General features: G+C 41.0%; 4 protein-coding genes across 4 annotated transcripts; 2 read left to right on the forward strand and 2 right to left on the reverse strand.

The window, feature by feature from the left end:
- Window positions 1–3,251: 3,251 nt before the first annotated feature.
- On the reverse strand, window positions 3,252–3,988 carry B0T23DRAFT_392360 (uncharacterized protein; the record flags this gene model as incomplete). The annotated part of the gene is made up of 3 exons (XM_062838000.1): window positions 3,252–3,441; window positions 3,503–3,585; window positions 3,833–3,988. 3 exons carry the CDS (start codon window positions 3,986–3,988, stop codon window positions 3,252–3,254), a joined length of 429 nt encoding a protein of 142 aa, XP_062697424.1.
- Window positions 3,989–4,729: 741 nt separating this feature from the next.
- On the forward strand, window positions 4,730–5,285 carry B0T23DRAFT_25766 (uncharacterized protein). Its single transcript, XM_062834200.1, has one exon. It carries the CDS (start codon window positions 4,798–4,800, stop codon window positions 5,209–5,211), a length of 414 nt encoding a protein of 137 aa, XP_062697425.1. The 5' UTR covers window positions 4,730–4,797; the 3' UTR covers window positions 5,212–5,285.
- A 2,003-nt stretch (window positions 5,286–7,288) lies between these two features.
- B0T23DRAFT_401317 (uncharacterized protein) lies at window positions 7,289–8,389 on the forward strand (the record flags this gene model as incomplete). Its single annotated transcript, XM_062838570.1, has 2 exons — window positions 7,289–7,316; window positions 7,401–8,389. The coding sequence occupies 2 exons, from the start codon at window positions 7,289–7,291 to the stop codon at window positions 8,387–8,389; spliced, it is 1,017 nt and encodes a 338-aa protein (XP_062697426.1).
- Window positions 8,390–8,489: 100 nt separating this feature from the next.
- Window positions 8,490–10,234, reverse strand: B0T23DRAFT_25922 (Alpha/Beta hydrolase protein). Its single transcript, XM_062834201.1, has 3 exons — window positions 9,675–10,234; window positions 8,745–9,594; window positions 8,490–8,684 (listed from the first exon to the last, which is right to left on the reverse strand). Exons 1-3 carry the CDS (start codon window positions 9,888–9,890, stop codon window positions 8,590–8,592), a joined length of 1,161 nt encoding a protein of 386 aa, XP_062697427.1. The 5' UTR covers window positions 9,891–10,234; the 3' UTR covers window positions 8,490–8,589.
- Window positions 10,235–16,239: the final 6,005 nt, after the last annotated feature.

Consider the following 16,239-nt stretch of genomic DNA (forward strand, 5'->3'; position numbering starts at 1 on the left):
GCGTATACAAGCGGTTAAGATCCCCTCCCTTTATTGCCTCTAGAAGTCCTATTGTTAATAGATTTACTATATAGTAACCTCTTTAAAAAATTATAGCGCGTAGTAGAAAGAAAGCGCCCCCTAAACGCTACAAACTTATAAATTAAAAATCCTTTATGTAAGTATAAAGATTCCTATTTTAAAAATAGTTCTATAATAAAATTCCCTACCCTAGTTAGAGTATTACCGCTTCGTAGATTAAGTAGAAATAGGATTTCTCCTTCCTATAATATACAATCTTGTATTATTTTAATAAGAAATTTAATTTGCAAATTAATAATTTCGATTTTCGGTAATTATAAACTTCCTGCGTACGTAAAGGAAAATAATTAATTCTAAAGCGCCTACTTTATTAATAGTAAATCGGTATTGAAATTCGGGGATTTAGTACCTCCATCGAAATTCTATAGTAAAAAGCTAGGGATTTGTAGCTTCAGTATCCGGAAACCCGAAATAATAAACTAGCGAACCCCTATATAGTACTATACTTTAGTAAGAAGTAGTATACCCTTTTTTATTATTAGTATAATTTCTCTAAGAATACCTTTGTTAGTAAGGCTACTTCTATACCTATTAAAAATCCCTATATATTTAAATAAATAATTAAATTACGAAATTTCATAGTAAATTTCCTGCGGGGTAATTAATATAATATAAATAAGACTAAATTCTTTTAACGCTATATTCTAAACTTCGGTTTATCTAATTAAATTAAACCCGGTACTAAATATAATAAATTACATATATTTCTTACCTTTACAACGAATAATACTAATAATAATTAATTTAAAATATAAATAATAAGCAAGGCAAAGGTACCTTATACTTTGAGGTAGTTTAATTATAATACTACTAAAACGGTATAGAGGTATAATAAAAAGGTATAGATAATAGGTATAATTATAGTAGAATAGTTACAATCCTTTTATATTTATTATAATTATAAAAAACCTAGTTAACGGATCGTACTTATTTTTAATAACTTTTCTAATTATTAAGTAAGTTTAACTCTAGTACTTCCCCCTTCTATTATCACAATTGTATACTTACCCCCTAATGTTATATTTATATATCAACCTATAAATTAGAATATTATTAACTCCTTTAAATTATACTATTATCGTTACTACCTCGAATAATTGAACTTTAAAATTAATAATAAAGGGTAGGACCCCCTTAAAGAAATAAATTTATAATATACCTTCAATTAGGTCTCGAATATTTAGTATAATAAAATTAAAAGATAGACTATTATTAATTATTAGAAGAAGTCTACTATACTAGGCCCAAAGGAGAATCTAAACCTTCGTAGCTTCTTTAAAAATAGGCCGGATAACCTTAAAGAAGTCTTTAAGAAAGCAATAACAAGGATCAAAAAGAGGATAAATCTAGTTAACTTTATAAATCCCGTCGACAAGGACGAGGTACTTAGTAAACCTATTACTATAGAGGAAGTACTTAATTACATTGTAAATAACTAGTTAATTAAAATTTAAGATACTTATATTATTAAAAATAAAAAGGATAATAGAAAATTTATCCTACCTCCTATTATTAGTACTAAGGAGGTAATACTAAATATTATCGATTTACTCAACTAGGTAATTAAAAAGGATATACTTAATTTTAATAATGTATAGGTACTTAGAAGGATAAAAAGGAAAGTAGAAACACACATCATATTACGTACTAAACAAACTACTCTTCTAGACTTTTATAAGGGGAAGTATATTAATTTAAGTAAAGAAGGTAATTACCCGGATCCCCAAATATATGAATAGCTTCAAATTTATCCTATTTTAGAAAGATTCTAGTGATTCTAGTCGATTTATAGTGGTAATTATAGCCAGTCTTGGCATGGGAATGTAAATGCATGGGCCCTCTAAATGCATGGGAAATGGCTGCCCGGATTACATGCACGAACAGGGGTTTCTACTGTACGACTGCCCCCACTTTCAATCGGTAATCTCGCTTCCCTTACAACCAACTAGTTGCCCAATGCCTGCCACAAAGACTCCGTGATTCCACCCCCTCGGTGTCGGCGTGAGGAGAGACATACGTACTGCAGTGGTCCGTACGTAATGAGACAAACATTCCTAATCGGACCAATAAGGATGCACGCGCGAGGCGTACCTTGCATAAAGGTTGCTGTGGGAAGCGGGTCTGGCCGACCTCCCTTTGTTCGTCACAACTGAACACCGCAGAAGTGAGGGTGATATCCGTCCAAAAACGTGCGAGTGGGTTGTGATATCTTGGATTTCAGTGAGCGCGTAAATGATGATGAAATGAATGTGACCTTGTGTTGGTGACATTCTCTGTAAAAGTCATTGATTGCATGATCATTTTCTTGTAAACGGTCGGCTCCTTAGCTGCTAAAAGACCATTGTTGGCCGGAGCAATTCCCGAATAATCTTTGAGGGAAAAAATGCAAAGGGTGTAGAAAGGCGGTCGGACAGTCGCCCAGAGAGGTCATCGCTCCACTAACGTGATCCTCTATTCCCATTAGCTCTACTAACTGCATGCTGACCACCGGCACGCTTCTGCTCCGTCGTCGTCGTCTTTCCCGGCGAGGTTAGCTCGCCCGTTTGAAAGCTATGAGACCTTTTTTGTCCACGGCGAGATTAGCAGAGTTTCACATTGGTCCAGGCAGTAATCATGTCATGCCAAACAAGTTCGTTCAGAATGGAAGAGTGTTAGTATTGTTTGCAATCAGAGAGCCCACTGAACTCCCTATTGGAACACAATTCCACCAAGGGTCAGAAGAAGGGTGTATGTGAGCCGTCGTCAAGACTTTGTAAAGGGATACATGAGAAACAACACCGCGGACCAGGCCATCTATCAGGTAATGCAAAAATGGTGGTGGTAGAAAAGTTGAAAGTGTGTGCAAATCCCAATGCTTTCCCAAAAAAAACAAAAGTCTTAAGAAGTTCATACAAACACAGAATCCAAACAAAATTGGGACTCTGCGTTCCCCGTTATCATTAGCCCTGGGTATCCTTTAAATAAATTTCTCCTCCCTTCTCTAAATCCACATCCATAATACATCCAACTCCACAGCCATTTGAGTTCTCCAAGCGCAACCCCCTTGGCGCCGCAACGTCATGCCGAAACATGGTAGTTGCGGGGCAGTATTAACTATTACCGATCAAGAGAATCGAGGGATCATGAGACATGGAAGTCGAAACGCTTGGCTGTCACGCATGGACAGGAAATTAGAGGAGGATGGCAGCGAGACCGAGAACACCAACGAGACCGGCGCCAGAGAGGGCAGCAGCCTTGCCAGCACCGGCGGTGGGGACCTCGGAGGGGCTGACGGTGGGAGTGACGACAGCGGGGGCGCTGCCAGTGCCAACGGAGCCGGCCGAGGTGGGGGCAGGGACGGTAGAGTTGACGTAGCCGGTGCTGTGAATAAGTGTTAGTTATTTCATGGTCTAAACGGCTCCCAAGAGGAGACGGGACGCACCAGCTGTGGCAGATCACTGACGAGGTGGTGATGATGGGCTTGGTGACAGTGCAAGGGCAGTCAGAGATGGTCAGGGTGGTGGCCTAGAGAAGGAAGGACGCGTTAGCAATGATTTTCTCGTTCTAAGCGGACCAGACTGCGGAGGAACAGATGGAAGGTGGGACGAATCCGGGGCCGGGACCAGGTTCCATGGGGCTTTATGTTGCGGTATCATCGGGGACACCGGGACACGGCGTTCCCTCACACAACTCAGCCCCAGGCTCTAGTTCCCGTTCCCGTCTTTCATCCCAGCGTTCCCTTCCCCGTGTCTCGGGTGAGACCGTGTCGTACCTCGGTGACGGTGTAAGTGTTGCCGCCATGGGTGATCTCAGTGGGGCCAGGGCAGTAGGTGGTGACGGCAGTGACAATCTCGGTGGTGTAGGTCACGTTGCTCCAGGCGTGGGCGCCAGCGGCAGCGGCAAGGACGGCGGCAGCAGAGAACTTCATTTTGGCTGATTTGTTGGTGGGGATTATGTACTCAGAGAAGGAGTTGTGTGTTGGTCGTTGGGGGTGAAAAGTTGAGGACGGCGAACGTCGGCAGCTGAGATATTAAAACGAATGGAACTGACTGAAAAGCCAAGATGTGTGGAGTGAGCGTGGATGTGGGTGAGGGAGGAAAAGGGGAAATGGAGTCGCTTCGCGAGCGATCGTCTGTTATATACCGTAGAAATTGGGGAGCTTTCTCCATTAGTGGATCGGCCCAGCGTCCCAAGGCCACAAAAGGCCCCTTGTCGACCCAAGACCGCCTTGGGTGGTATCCATGCCGTATCCATCACCTTGCATCTCGTCGCTATTGCCGCATGGCGCTAGTCACCGACAATCAAGCCTGACCCAACTTCTCGCCATTGCACACGATCACTCGAATCACGACGCCTCGTCAGCACACCTGGGGTGCTGGGGGGTGTGGCCTTGGACCGCCTTGGACCGCCTTGGAACCCCATCGATACGGGCTTGGGACTGCCAGGGACTGCTTGCTCAACGCTTGTTGGAGGCCATTGTGACAATGTTCCAAAAAAGAAGTGACGGATTTTAGGCATGCGTGGTGTTGTTGGCTAAGAAGAAGAAGAAGCCCAGAAATCCCAGCGAAATTACAGCTTTTCACCCGGTGCACAGACTGCGCCTTCCAATTGTCGACACAGTGGGAAAGGCGGGAGACTGGACCGACGGAACCTGAAGGGATGCCGATGGGTGGACTCCAGGGCAACCCGAGAGATTAGTAGACCTCCCACTCGGGACGGACTGTTCCTGTGGCTGACATGTTTGACGGTGTCGATAGGAGGAAGTGGAAATACTTCTGTTTCCTGCTGTCAGCGTCCCTGTTACCGTTTCTTCTGTGCCTGCTGAATGTGCCCTTTGGCGTGGTGACAGGCTGGATCTGCCGAGAGGAAGGGTGCTCCCAGAATGTGGTCGCTGTCTTTGCCATGTTCCTCTTGGGTCTCGGTGGGGTACAGGGCAATTCTCACAGGCATGCAGGAACCAGAAGTGATTGGATCGATGAAATGCCTCATGGTCAAACCGTCATCTTCCCAATTCAACCAGTCGTGAGCAGCAATCCATTCGTTCATGCCGCCACCTGCAGTTCCTTGTCGTACAACCATTCTTCACCCTCCCCTTTCGGTTCTTTTCATGGTTATGGATACTGGATGCTGGGATGTGTCGTCTCGTTTTGATGTTGTAGTGTTTTGGTGTTTGGGTGCGGTACCTGCAGCAGATGCCGGGTCAAAGACAGAAATGAAGCGTCCAGAGGGTGCGAGGGTGCGTCTTCGGTTGTGGTCGGAGCAAGCCTCTCATCTTAGGCTGAAGGCCCGGTGGATCATGTAGAGGTACTTCCGGCCACCCTCCCTGCCTTTGCAGCGCTTTGCAGCAAGGCAGGTCACGAACCACCCGACAGTGCCAAATCTACCTCTACCTTCACTAACTAGGTACCTACCTAGGTAGGTCTCGCAGCAGCCAGAACACCAAATCGGATTGCCCAAGAACGTCGTCGTTTGCACATCTTTTTAGTCGTTTGGTACCAACCAGTTGGTGAACGGTAATTGTCCGAAATTGTGGATAAGAGGTTTGTGCTTCTGGGCTACGCTTTAGTACCTGGATTATGAAGCACGAATAATTTCCTTGTCGTGTTAATTTGGATGGAAACTCAGGACCAAGAGGACAATTGCAACGCCGAAATGTGCAGTCGCTGTCCACGAATCTTGGAAATCTATTGAGTATGTACATCGATACGTCGAGTGCCCCTACAGTGCGCGCTCGATGGGGACTATTTCTGGAAGCGTTCCTGGAAAGGGGTTCCTCCGAGCGCGCGAGGTGATTGGACACGCCTGAATTTATTACCTGCAGGGTCCAGCACTGAGACTTTCAACCGTCCATGTTCTAGCCCTGTCGCATTTTCTTTCGAATCAAGGTTCCAGGTCTTTTTTCCCCAGGTCCCTAGTCTCGAAGAGGTGGAGGAGGATGATGATGATGTTGATGATGATGATGAGAAAGCGAGCATATGAGATGGATAGGTTGACGGATGGATCGGATGGAATGGATCATGAACCTCGACCTTCTCCATGGACAGATTTTGGTGCCCACAACAAAAGCTTGTTCTGTTCCGGTTTAACGGGTGTCGTGGACACTGGCGGTGACAGCATCTCCCTGGTGGATTCTACACGACACAAAGAGGGATTTTTTGGAGACGGCACTGGAGTGGACTGGAAGATGAAGATCCATCCCCAGAGTACAACATCCACACTGGTGGACCTGTTAATACCTAATCTTATCACATGTGATGTTCCACCACCTCACATCCATCTTTTGCGGGTGGGTGTGAGTGAAGCCCAGTTCCAGTTCCAATTCCAGAGCCAAGTCCGATCCGGGTACGAGGCCATCAGCATGGTCAGGGCAATTTCCACAATCTCCAAACGACCCATCCCAAAACTTCTACACATTTGTGATTGTGTTGGCCTGTCTAGGAGGGCAGGAGGGCCCTTGCCGCATGGATTGGACATTAAAAACAAATACAACTCATTCACATTGCGAAGTCCCAGGCATGGCTGACTCTTCTGACATAAGCTGCCATCGCATTACCAGACCTCAGTTGCTTCCCTTTTGAAAGAAACAAATAGAAAACCCATGGCAGGATCCTAGAGGATTTGACTCGGTAGGCATTGCCGGATCTTCGACATCTCAGATGACTCGCTCAGACCTCTTTTCTTTCCAGACGTCTTACTGTGTGGGAGCTCGCGCTGCGTGCATTTCGCCATGGAAGCCAAACATTGCTGGTTGTATTTAGGGCTGATCTAGGCAGGCAAGATGTCTCTTCGAGCTACCTCTTCTTCCGTCAGGCTAGGGCGTCGTGACCTGGGGGATCTGGGGAAATTCTGTAGGACAACATGCTTTGAAAATTGTTCAGAAGGCCTCGAAAGGGCGTTATCCTGAACCTGCTGCAGTGTACACAAATGCTTGGCTCGTTGGCTCGTTGGCGTTGTTCAGCACTTGTCACAACCTAGCCGAGGGATGGTACCCCATGGTGGGGAAAATGTTTACAAATCAAGCAAGCTCGGATCATCGTCAACGTCATCGAGCTAGACGCCCATTGACATTCACATCTTCAACACCACGTTTTACTCAGTTCTCATGTAGATATTGCGAAAACCAATCCTTTTGAAGCAGCAACGGAGACGCCTTAGCCAGCAAGGATTACACAGGTTAACGAGACTCGAAAAGTCACAGCAATAACAACGGACAAAAAACAAGCCCACAATGGCACCAAGGACAATGAAAGCAGTGGGTAAGGTCCTCCAATCGACCAGCGCATCGAAAACCCCCCTACAGTAGCCTCTCAGACAGAAATCTAACGCCCCAAATAAAACAGACATAAGAAACGGCAAAGGTTCCGCCGACAATCTCTTCATCAACCCCGACACGCCTCTCCCCCAAGCCCAGCCTGGCCAAGCCCTCGTTAAAGTCAAAGCCTTCGGCCTCAACCGCATGGACCTGATCCAGCGAGAGGGCCACTACCCTTTGCCTCCTCAAGCACCCAGCACTTTAGGCGTCGAGTTCTCCGGCACCATTGAGTCTTTTGGAGATGGCGACCACGGCGACTTCAACGTCGGCGACGAAGTCTTTGGCCTAGCCTACGGCGGCGCCTATGCCGAGTACATTGCCGTGTCGTCCAAAATGCTGCTGCATAAGCCGGCGCACCTGAGCTTCGAGCAGGCGGCGGGTGTGCCGGAGACGTGGATCACAGCGACTCAGGCGCTGCATTTTGTACTGGGCGGGATCGGCGAGCAGGGGAAGACGATCTTGTGGCATGCGGGAGCTTCGGGGGTGTCTATTGCGGGCATTCAGCTCTCGAAGCTTGCCGGCGCGAAACAAATCTTTGCAACGGCGGGCTCGGCTGACAAGTGCAAATTCATCGAGAACGAGCTGGGCGCGACGGCAGCGTTCAACTACAAGGAACAGGACTGGGTGGAAGAGATCATGAAGAAGACCGATGGCAAGGGTGTTGATTTGGTCGTTGACTTTATCGGCGCCAGTTACTTCCAGAAGAACCTGGATGTGGTGGCTCGTGATGGGCGCATCTGCATGCTGGGACTTATGGGCGGTGCTGTAGCCGACAAGGTGGACATCTCCAAGCTACTTTACAAGAGGGCCCGCGTGGAAGGGAGTACCCTCAGGAGCCGTGACGAGAACTATCAGGGCCAGCTGAGGGACAAGTTGAGCCAATACCTGCCCAAGTTCGAGAGCGGCGAGCTCAAAATCTTCATTGACACTGTCTTGCCCTTTGAGGAGATCGTCAAGGCTCACAAGCAGCTTGAGGCGAACACGACCATGGGCAAGATTATCTGCACTGTCTCATAGATGACAGTGTACCAGTACAGAATCGTAAGCTGTCCCTAGCTAGTCAGGGGTCATTTGCCAACCAGCGTTGCAAGTAAAGCGTTGCGATACCCTTTTGCAATTATCTTTACCTGCGGAATCCCATCGGATGCCGCGATATGAAACCCGAACCTGAGCGCTAAATATAGTAGGAAACGCCTGTACTATCACCAAGACATCATTCAATGCTCCGCAAGCCATTTCAACATCTGCTCAAAAGCGGCAGCTTGTGCCTCCTTGATATGAGCATCCTCATACTCTCCTACAACCGCAAAGCCTGTTGTTGATTTGTTAGCTGGGACATTACCAAACTTTGGGTAAGCAATTAGCAGCTTACCATGCGGCACACCGGGGTACACCTGTACCTCGTGCTCAACATTGTTCTCGCGCATGTAATCCTCGCCCGCCATGCGCACCTCATCCGGGAAGACGGGGTCATGCTCCACCGAGACCATACTGATAGGGGCCTTCAGACCCTTGAAATCGTCCTTTGACACCAGCGTCGCATGCGCGATCGCTCCCGCCTTAACCCGTGGGCCCGAAATTTTGTTCTGTCTGTTCGCTTCAAGATCATCACCGCTCTGGTTATTTCCTTCACTACCGCCCAAACCAGTGGGAGCAGGAGCAGGAGCAGGAGCAGCAGGCTTATGCGCCCATGGAAGCGTAATCCCGCCCAGCCTTTCGCTGATCGAGGCCTTCCGCAGAGCTTGACTTTGCTCGCGCGCCAGCAGAAGAACATATCGACCGCCGATGCAGTATCCTGCCGCGTAAATCCCGTCGCCGTAGGCTACCGCATCGGCAAACTCATCACGTACGCCGTCCAAGACCTTCTCCAAGATGGGCATGATCTTGTCTTCGGTGTGGCGGGCCAGCCACATGTCGATGAGGAAACTCTTGGCTGTCTCGGCGGCTTTGGTCCTAAAGATATCGAGAAAAGATGATGTAGGGGCAGCCGAGCCGGTGTCTGCGTCAGTGGCAGAGCGCTCTTCGGAACTTGGTGCGGTCGTCGGGTTGGGTGCTGGGTCACCTTCAAAAAGATCGGGCATGACCACGACAAAACCGCCATCTTGGGCAAACCTATCGGCTTGAATCTGATTGTTCACGCTATGAAGACCGGTGCCGCCAGTCAGGAGGAGGAGGAGCTTGGATGGAGTGTGAGGGTAGTCGGCCGGTTTCGAAACGTATACCTGCGAGCAGGAAAATGCTCGTTAGATTCATCCTGGTCATTTGATGCGAATGAGAGATCGGAGAAGGAAGAGAAACGAACGTCAATGTCGTTGAGCTTGATAATCTCACCCGTCGGTTTTTGCCCAGCAGGAGTAGGCCTGTCTGAGGTACAGTTATCGCACAAAGCTGGAGCTGGAGCGGCAGCAGAGGCCGAAGGTGAGTCGATTGTATTAGGTACTGTAGTAGGCTCAGCGACAGGCATGTCCTCGAGTGCGTCGCTCTCGGGAGATTTAGTTGCTACTTCTGGATCCGCCATGATGGTCACTGGGTTGATGGAAGTAAAAGTAATTGAAGATATTCAGATCATAAAGATTGGTGCTCCGGAAGAAGAAAGGTACAAAACAACAGCAGTGCCGAGTATCAACGCCGTGGATGTTGATGGTCAAGTTCGATCCGACAGATGGAATGATAGATCAAAGGCAGCACGACACGGTACAACAACAATCAATCACGCACCAAGAGCGCCAACAATGGAGCGGAATTCGTCTCATCTCACGCCAGGAAAGCGAGCGGATGGATGCTCTCCGGGGCGCTGGGAGTGGAAGCGGAAAGAGAAGTGAGCACAGCCCCTCAGTGACGTACCCCTCAGCGACAAACTAGGGTTAGGGTTGAAATGGATGAGACTCATTGGACAATTCTCCTCGAAAAGCGCACAGTGCATCGAACGCATAAGTTATGCACCCGCCCATGACTCGACAGCCCGCAAGGTCCGGCACCGTACTTGGGGGGTTCTGGGCGCCAAGGCTTTCTTTCCCCCCTACATTCCATGTAGGGGGAGCCGAAAAGTTGGGACAGTATTTTAAGTTGGGACATCAGGAATCTTAGCGTTTCCTATAGAAAAGTGTTAGCAAAGATTTCAGTTAGCTATTCTATTACGACACCTAATTCTAAAATTCCGAAAAAAAATCCAAAAGTAATAATAAGTATTCCAAAGAGCCTCTATAAAGTTACATTAATTTTAGTCAAAGAATTGGGGAGTGTTACGGTTCGCTAGGCGCCCAGAACTCCAAATATCTATTAATGTAATTAATAATATTAAAGTAAGAAAGCAAGATGCAGAAGGAAGTTTTACGGCCATTGGCCAGCCTAGATAAGGATCCTTTTATATAAGGACCCTAGTCTTGGGTAGGGGTCTACCCTAACTTGTAGGGGTGGGTCCTACTTCCCGCGAACCGCCTGCTAATAGCAGTCGGCTAGTATGTATCCGACCGTAGTATTAGGCGTACTTCGGCCGTAGTACCGGACTAGGTATAGCTTAATTAAATTATATACCAACCTAATACCCTATTTTATAATTAATTGTATATATTTAGTAATAAATCCCGATTTATATATAAAAAGGTTATTATCCTTAGTAGTAATTCGATTAATCCCTCCTCCGGGTACTCTTCTATATAACCTTTTTACTAGGGTCTTTTTTACTAGAATCCTTTTTCCTAGAATTCTCCCTTAGCCGGCTACTACGCCTATCCTAATATTTAATAATTAAGTAGGGAATATTCTTAAATTATTCTTCCGTCTATTATTTATTATCCTTATTACTATATCCCTTCTATTTAATTTAATACTTTATTTTCCTTCCTTTTAATTCTTTATAAGTTACTAACCTCTCTACCTTATATTATAATCCCAATTCTAACTCTAAATCTTTTTAAAAATCTTCAACAGGTCCCAGGGGCGGAGGAAATCGTCCGAAGGGGTTTTCCTTATAAAGAGCTCGTTTAAAATAGGCAATTAATATAACTAGGTAAATTCCTTTTATAGCGTAAGGAACTTCTAATTTAAATATTAATTCACCAACCTTCTTAATAACTTTAAAAAGACTAATATATTATTAATAGAACTTTTAAAACGGATAATTTCGAAGGTAATATTCGTAGTATAATTTTAAATAGATTTTATTACTAACTTTAATATCTATTAATTTACGGCTAGGATTGTAGAATTGTTTAACTTTAGCGGTAATAAAATTTATAGCGAACTTAACTTCGTTATAAATATAATTGTAGAGTACTAAATTATATTTTTATAAAGAAAGGTTATTAAGGGACTCTAATAAGCTTCGCAATTAACAACCGAATAAATATTCGTATAAGGATATTTTAATAGTATTAATGTAAGCGCTATTAAAATTTTATTATAAAGACGGTATTAATTTCAGTTAATTATTATTAGGGTAGTCAAAAATATAAAAACGAATAGCGATTTTAATACTCTAATTTTTTTATTCTAAAGCGCCGTCTCCCTAGGGGTAATAAATAGTTATTATTAGGAATTATATATTTAATATTTACTATATATTTTACTAGAAACTAGAAGTGAACTTTTTATTTTAGTTAAAAATAATTCCTAATAGAAATCTTTAATTTAATAGGATAAAGGATTGTACAAACGCTATACTCTATTCCTTTACTATATAAATTAAATATTTTAGAATAAGTAAAATCCGCTTAAATACTATATTAATAGCGAATATTAGGGTATTAAAGGTATTTTAACTAAGTAACTTCTATAAGGAGTCTTTAATTAATATAATTAGTAAACCTATTATAAAATCGATAGCCACCGTTCGTATAGGGAACGCATTATTAAATTTCGGTCGGATAAGTATCAGGAACGTAGGCGAAAGGTAGGTTGAAGTGACTACGGTCGTAGCCGCACGTAGGGGACGGTAAGTTAGGGGTCAATCCAAAGATGTATTAATAACTACCGATTATAATGAGATATGTTCCGTTGAACCTCTTTTATACTTGTGTAAACTCTGTTCCTCCGCTAACGAGTATTATAGAGCCTTATATTAGTTTGGCGCTTCGGCGCGGTGCTGGATTATCCTTCCTGTGGGTCCGACCTAAAATAGGCGTTATTATAAATAATCCTACGCTTTTATTAATAAAGGGGAGTAGTAGCCGCTAAGGTACTTCTATATATAAATTTTTAGCCTCCTAATATAACCCCCCCTCTTATAAGTTCCGTCTTTAGAACTTTTATAATAAACGTTGGGTATTATAGTATTATCGGACATTATTCGTTATAGCCGCTAATATTATATTCTGGATTATAGCTGCTCTATTACTAGTAAATTGCCTACTAGAGTATTAGTATTGTAATATCCGTTTTTATAAATTTTAAATACGGTTACAAAGCCGGTATTAAATTTAAAGAATTAGTATTCCATCTACTAGTATATTAGTATTATAATATTTATTTTTATAAATTCTAAATATAAGTACAAACCTGGTATTAAATTTAAAGTATTAACGTACCGCCCGCTAGAACATCGGCATTGTAATGTCTATTTTTATAATTCTAAATGTAAATACGAAACTAGTATTAGGTTTAAACGTTTAGCGTTCCGCCTGTTAAAATATCGGCATTGTAACGTTTATTCTTATAATGTACCGCCCGTTAAAATATCGGTATTATAATATCTATTTTCGTAAATTCTAAATATAGATACAAAATTATTATTAAATATAAAGCGCTAGTATTCCGCCCGCTAGAATATTAGTATTATAATATTTATTTTTATAACGTGCTATCCGTTAGAATATTAGTATTATAATATTTATTTTTATAATGTACCGCCTGTTAGAATATTGGTATTATAATATTTATTCTTATAAATTCTAAATATAGATATAAAATTATTATTAAATTTAAAGTATTAACGGGGTTCCCGATTATTACTAAGACCGTTATTCCGTAAGTGTACAAGGTAGTAAACTTCGTTTTGCTTAATAAGGAGTGCTATTCCGAATTTAAGAATATTAATAAGTACTTTAGAATATTAATATAATTATACCCTATAGTTCCTCCCTTTAAATATTCTCCGTTATCCGTATTTATAGTATAATTTAATATTTTCGTAGGGTACCTTTTATTATTTATACTTATTTTAGAATATTTATATAATTAAAACCCGAGGTTCCTCTCGTAGGTTATTCTTTATTATTTATATTTACTATAATCTATTATAATATTTAAATATAATCCCCCCCCCTATAGGTTCTATCCTCGGGATTTTCGTTTCTATCTTCCGTCTCTTATAATTTTATATATTATTTCCTCTATAAACCTCCCTTATTTATATTATTCCTTCCTAATCGCTTTCCCGTTACCTTCGCCTTATTTTTCGTATTACTCCCTCCTTTCTAACGGTATAATTCCTGACCGCTTCCTCTACTCTCCTTATTATAATCCGAGGTACGTACTTTCCTATTTTCCGCCTTTCCCTCCTACTTTTTTATAATTACTACTATTATTTATTTGTTCTATCCTTCCCCTTCTAATTATTACCTTCGTCCTATCTTTCTATTTACCCCCTCCTACTATTTATATAATTATTTAATATTCTATTTACCCTATATTATTTTATATTCGCTTATTTTAAATTATATTTACTTACTTTAATTTATATTCGTATAAGGACCTCTTCCCTTATTTATATAACGTCCTTTCCACCTACCTTCTTCGCCTCTCTTCTCTTCTTCCTTTTATTTTTACTTTTATAATTATATTTATTACCCCCTCCTTTAATTCTATAACCGCCTCGCTTACCCCTTCATTCAAGTTGCTCCCTATTATAAACGTATATATTTCTATTATATACCTATATATTAATCCCTATCTCCTTTATAAGTTTAATTAATATATTCGCTTTTCCTCCCTATTCTCTTCCTTTTTACTCTATCCTCTCCTTCCTCTCGCTTTACGTTTGTAATTAACTTCTAATTAATTACTTTTTTTTTATCCTTTAATAATATCCGCCCTCTTATTTATTTAAAATATAGTATCGTTTTAGCTTAGGCGTTTATTAATACCCTAGCCTTAAACCTATACGAAGTATTCTGTTTAATTAGTATGTATACTTATTAAATTAAAGGTACGTTATTTACCCCTTATTATCTCCCCTATTTTTTTTTTTTTTTTTTTTTTTTTTTTTTTTTTTTTTTTTTTTTTTTTTTTTTTACTAACGTCTTCCCCTTCTAGAATTCAACGAGAGATCGTAGTATTCACTATCGCTACGCCGCTACATACTCGAAGTCCCCCGCAGTATTTATAACCTTTAGAATAATATATAAAATATAATAGCCGAGATTATACGCTTTATTAATACCGGTAGCCCCCTACCTACCCCCTTCCTATAATAGTTACGTTGGTCCGTAGTAGTATTTTAAATTATAATATAGGCGCGCTTTATTAATAATAGTCTCCCTATAACGTTATTTAATATACTCCGAACTAGGAACTTCGATTGTAAGGGCTATTTGAGATTTAGTTACTATAGTATTAATAATATTAATATTAATATTAATCCGGTAGCCCCTATTAGCGGTCCTATTACTAATAATAGCGGCTCTCCTATAAATATTTCTATACTGAATTCTCCTACTTATATTACCCCCTCTTCTAATTGTAATTAGGGTTTTTAATATTAAATAGTTAATAGGAGGCTAGCGTTTATAAATAGGAAATTGGACGAATTATTAGAATTTATAAAGGAGGATTATAAATAAATAATATAAAGTAGTATCTATGAATATTATTAATAAATATAGTAGTATATAGGAATATTCCTCCTAAGGTCGTAGGTTTTAATCCTATATTAATAATAGCGGATACTACTGAAGATTTTTTTATTTAGGGCGATAATAGAAAATATAGGCTATACTCTATTTAACGCTTTATTAATATTTTATATTAAATTAAATTACCTTCCCTTCCTATTTCTTATCCCTTTTAGTATTTCTACTTTATATTTCCGCTTTATATTTCTATTTTTATATCCTTACTTTATACCTTACATTTACATCTTACGTCTACGTCTTGTATCTACGTCTTACATCTCACATCTACGTCTTACATCTACGTCTTACATCTCACGCCTATGTTTTACATCTACGTCTCACGTCTACGTCTTACATCTACGTTTTACGTTTTATATTTACGTTTTACGTCTATATTTTACATCTTATATTTATGTTCTACGTTTGCGTTTTATATTTTACGTCTATATTTTACGTCTACGTCTTACGTCTCACATCTACGTTTTATATTTGTATTTTACATTTTATATTTATATTTTATATTTTTATTCTAAATTTCTAAATAATTATTATTTTCTTCCTACTATTTAATTAACCCTTATCGACCTAGTAATTAGCCTGCTATTAATACGCTACTATTATATTTCCCTAGCCTTGTACTCTTTAAAAAGGTTTGGGTAATTTATATCCTTTTATAAAACCTACGAATTCTTATTATCCAAATACCCCTTCTATTTAACTTAGAATTAATATTAATAGCCAGATTTATAATACTTTACAATCGCCTCAACTTTATACTAAATATTATCCTCCTTAATATTTACAACTTCCCTTCGTAGTACTACTATAATAAGATTCCTATAGTACGGCTTTAATAGAATAATAGAGAATATTAAATAGATCTAGTAATATACGGGGAATATAAGTCGGTATATTATCTTCTTCTTTTTAATAATTTTAATAATTTAAAAGGGTCCTAAAAATTTATTTATTAACTTAGCGCTTAAATAATATTATTTAATATACTTCGTATTAAATAAAACCTAATTTTCAATATCG

Source organism: Neurospora hispaniola (genome assembly GCF_033458365.1).
Source record: "Neurospora hispaniola strain FGSC 10403 chromosome Unknown B0T23scaffold_1, whole genome shotgun sequence".
NCBI lineage: Eukaryota > Fungi > Ascomycota > Sordariomycetes > Sordariales > Sordariaceae > Neurospora > Neurospora hispaniola.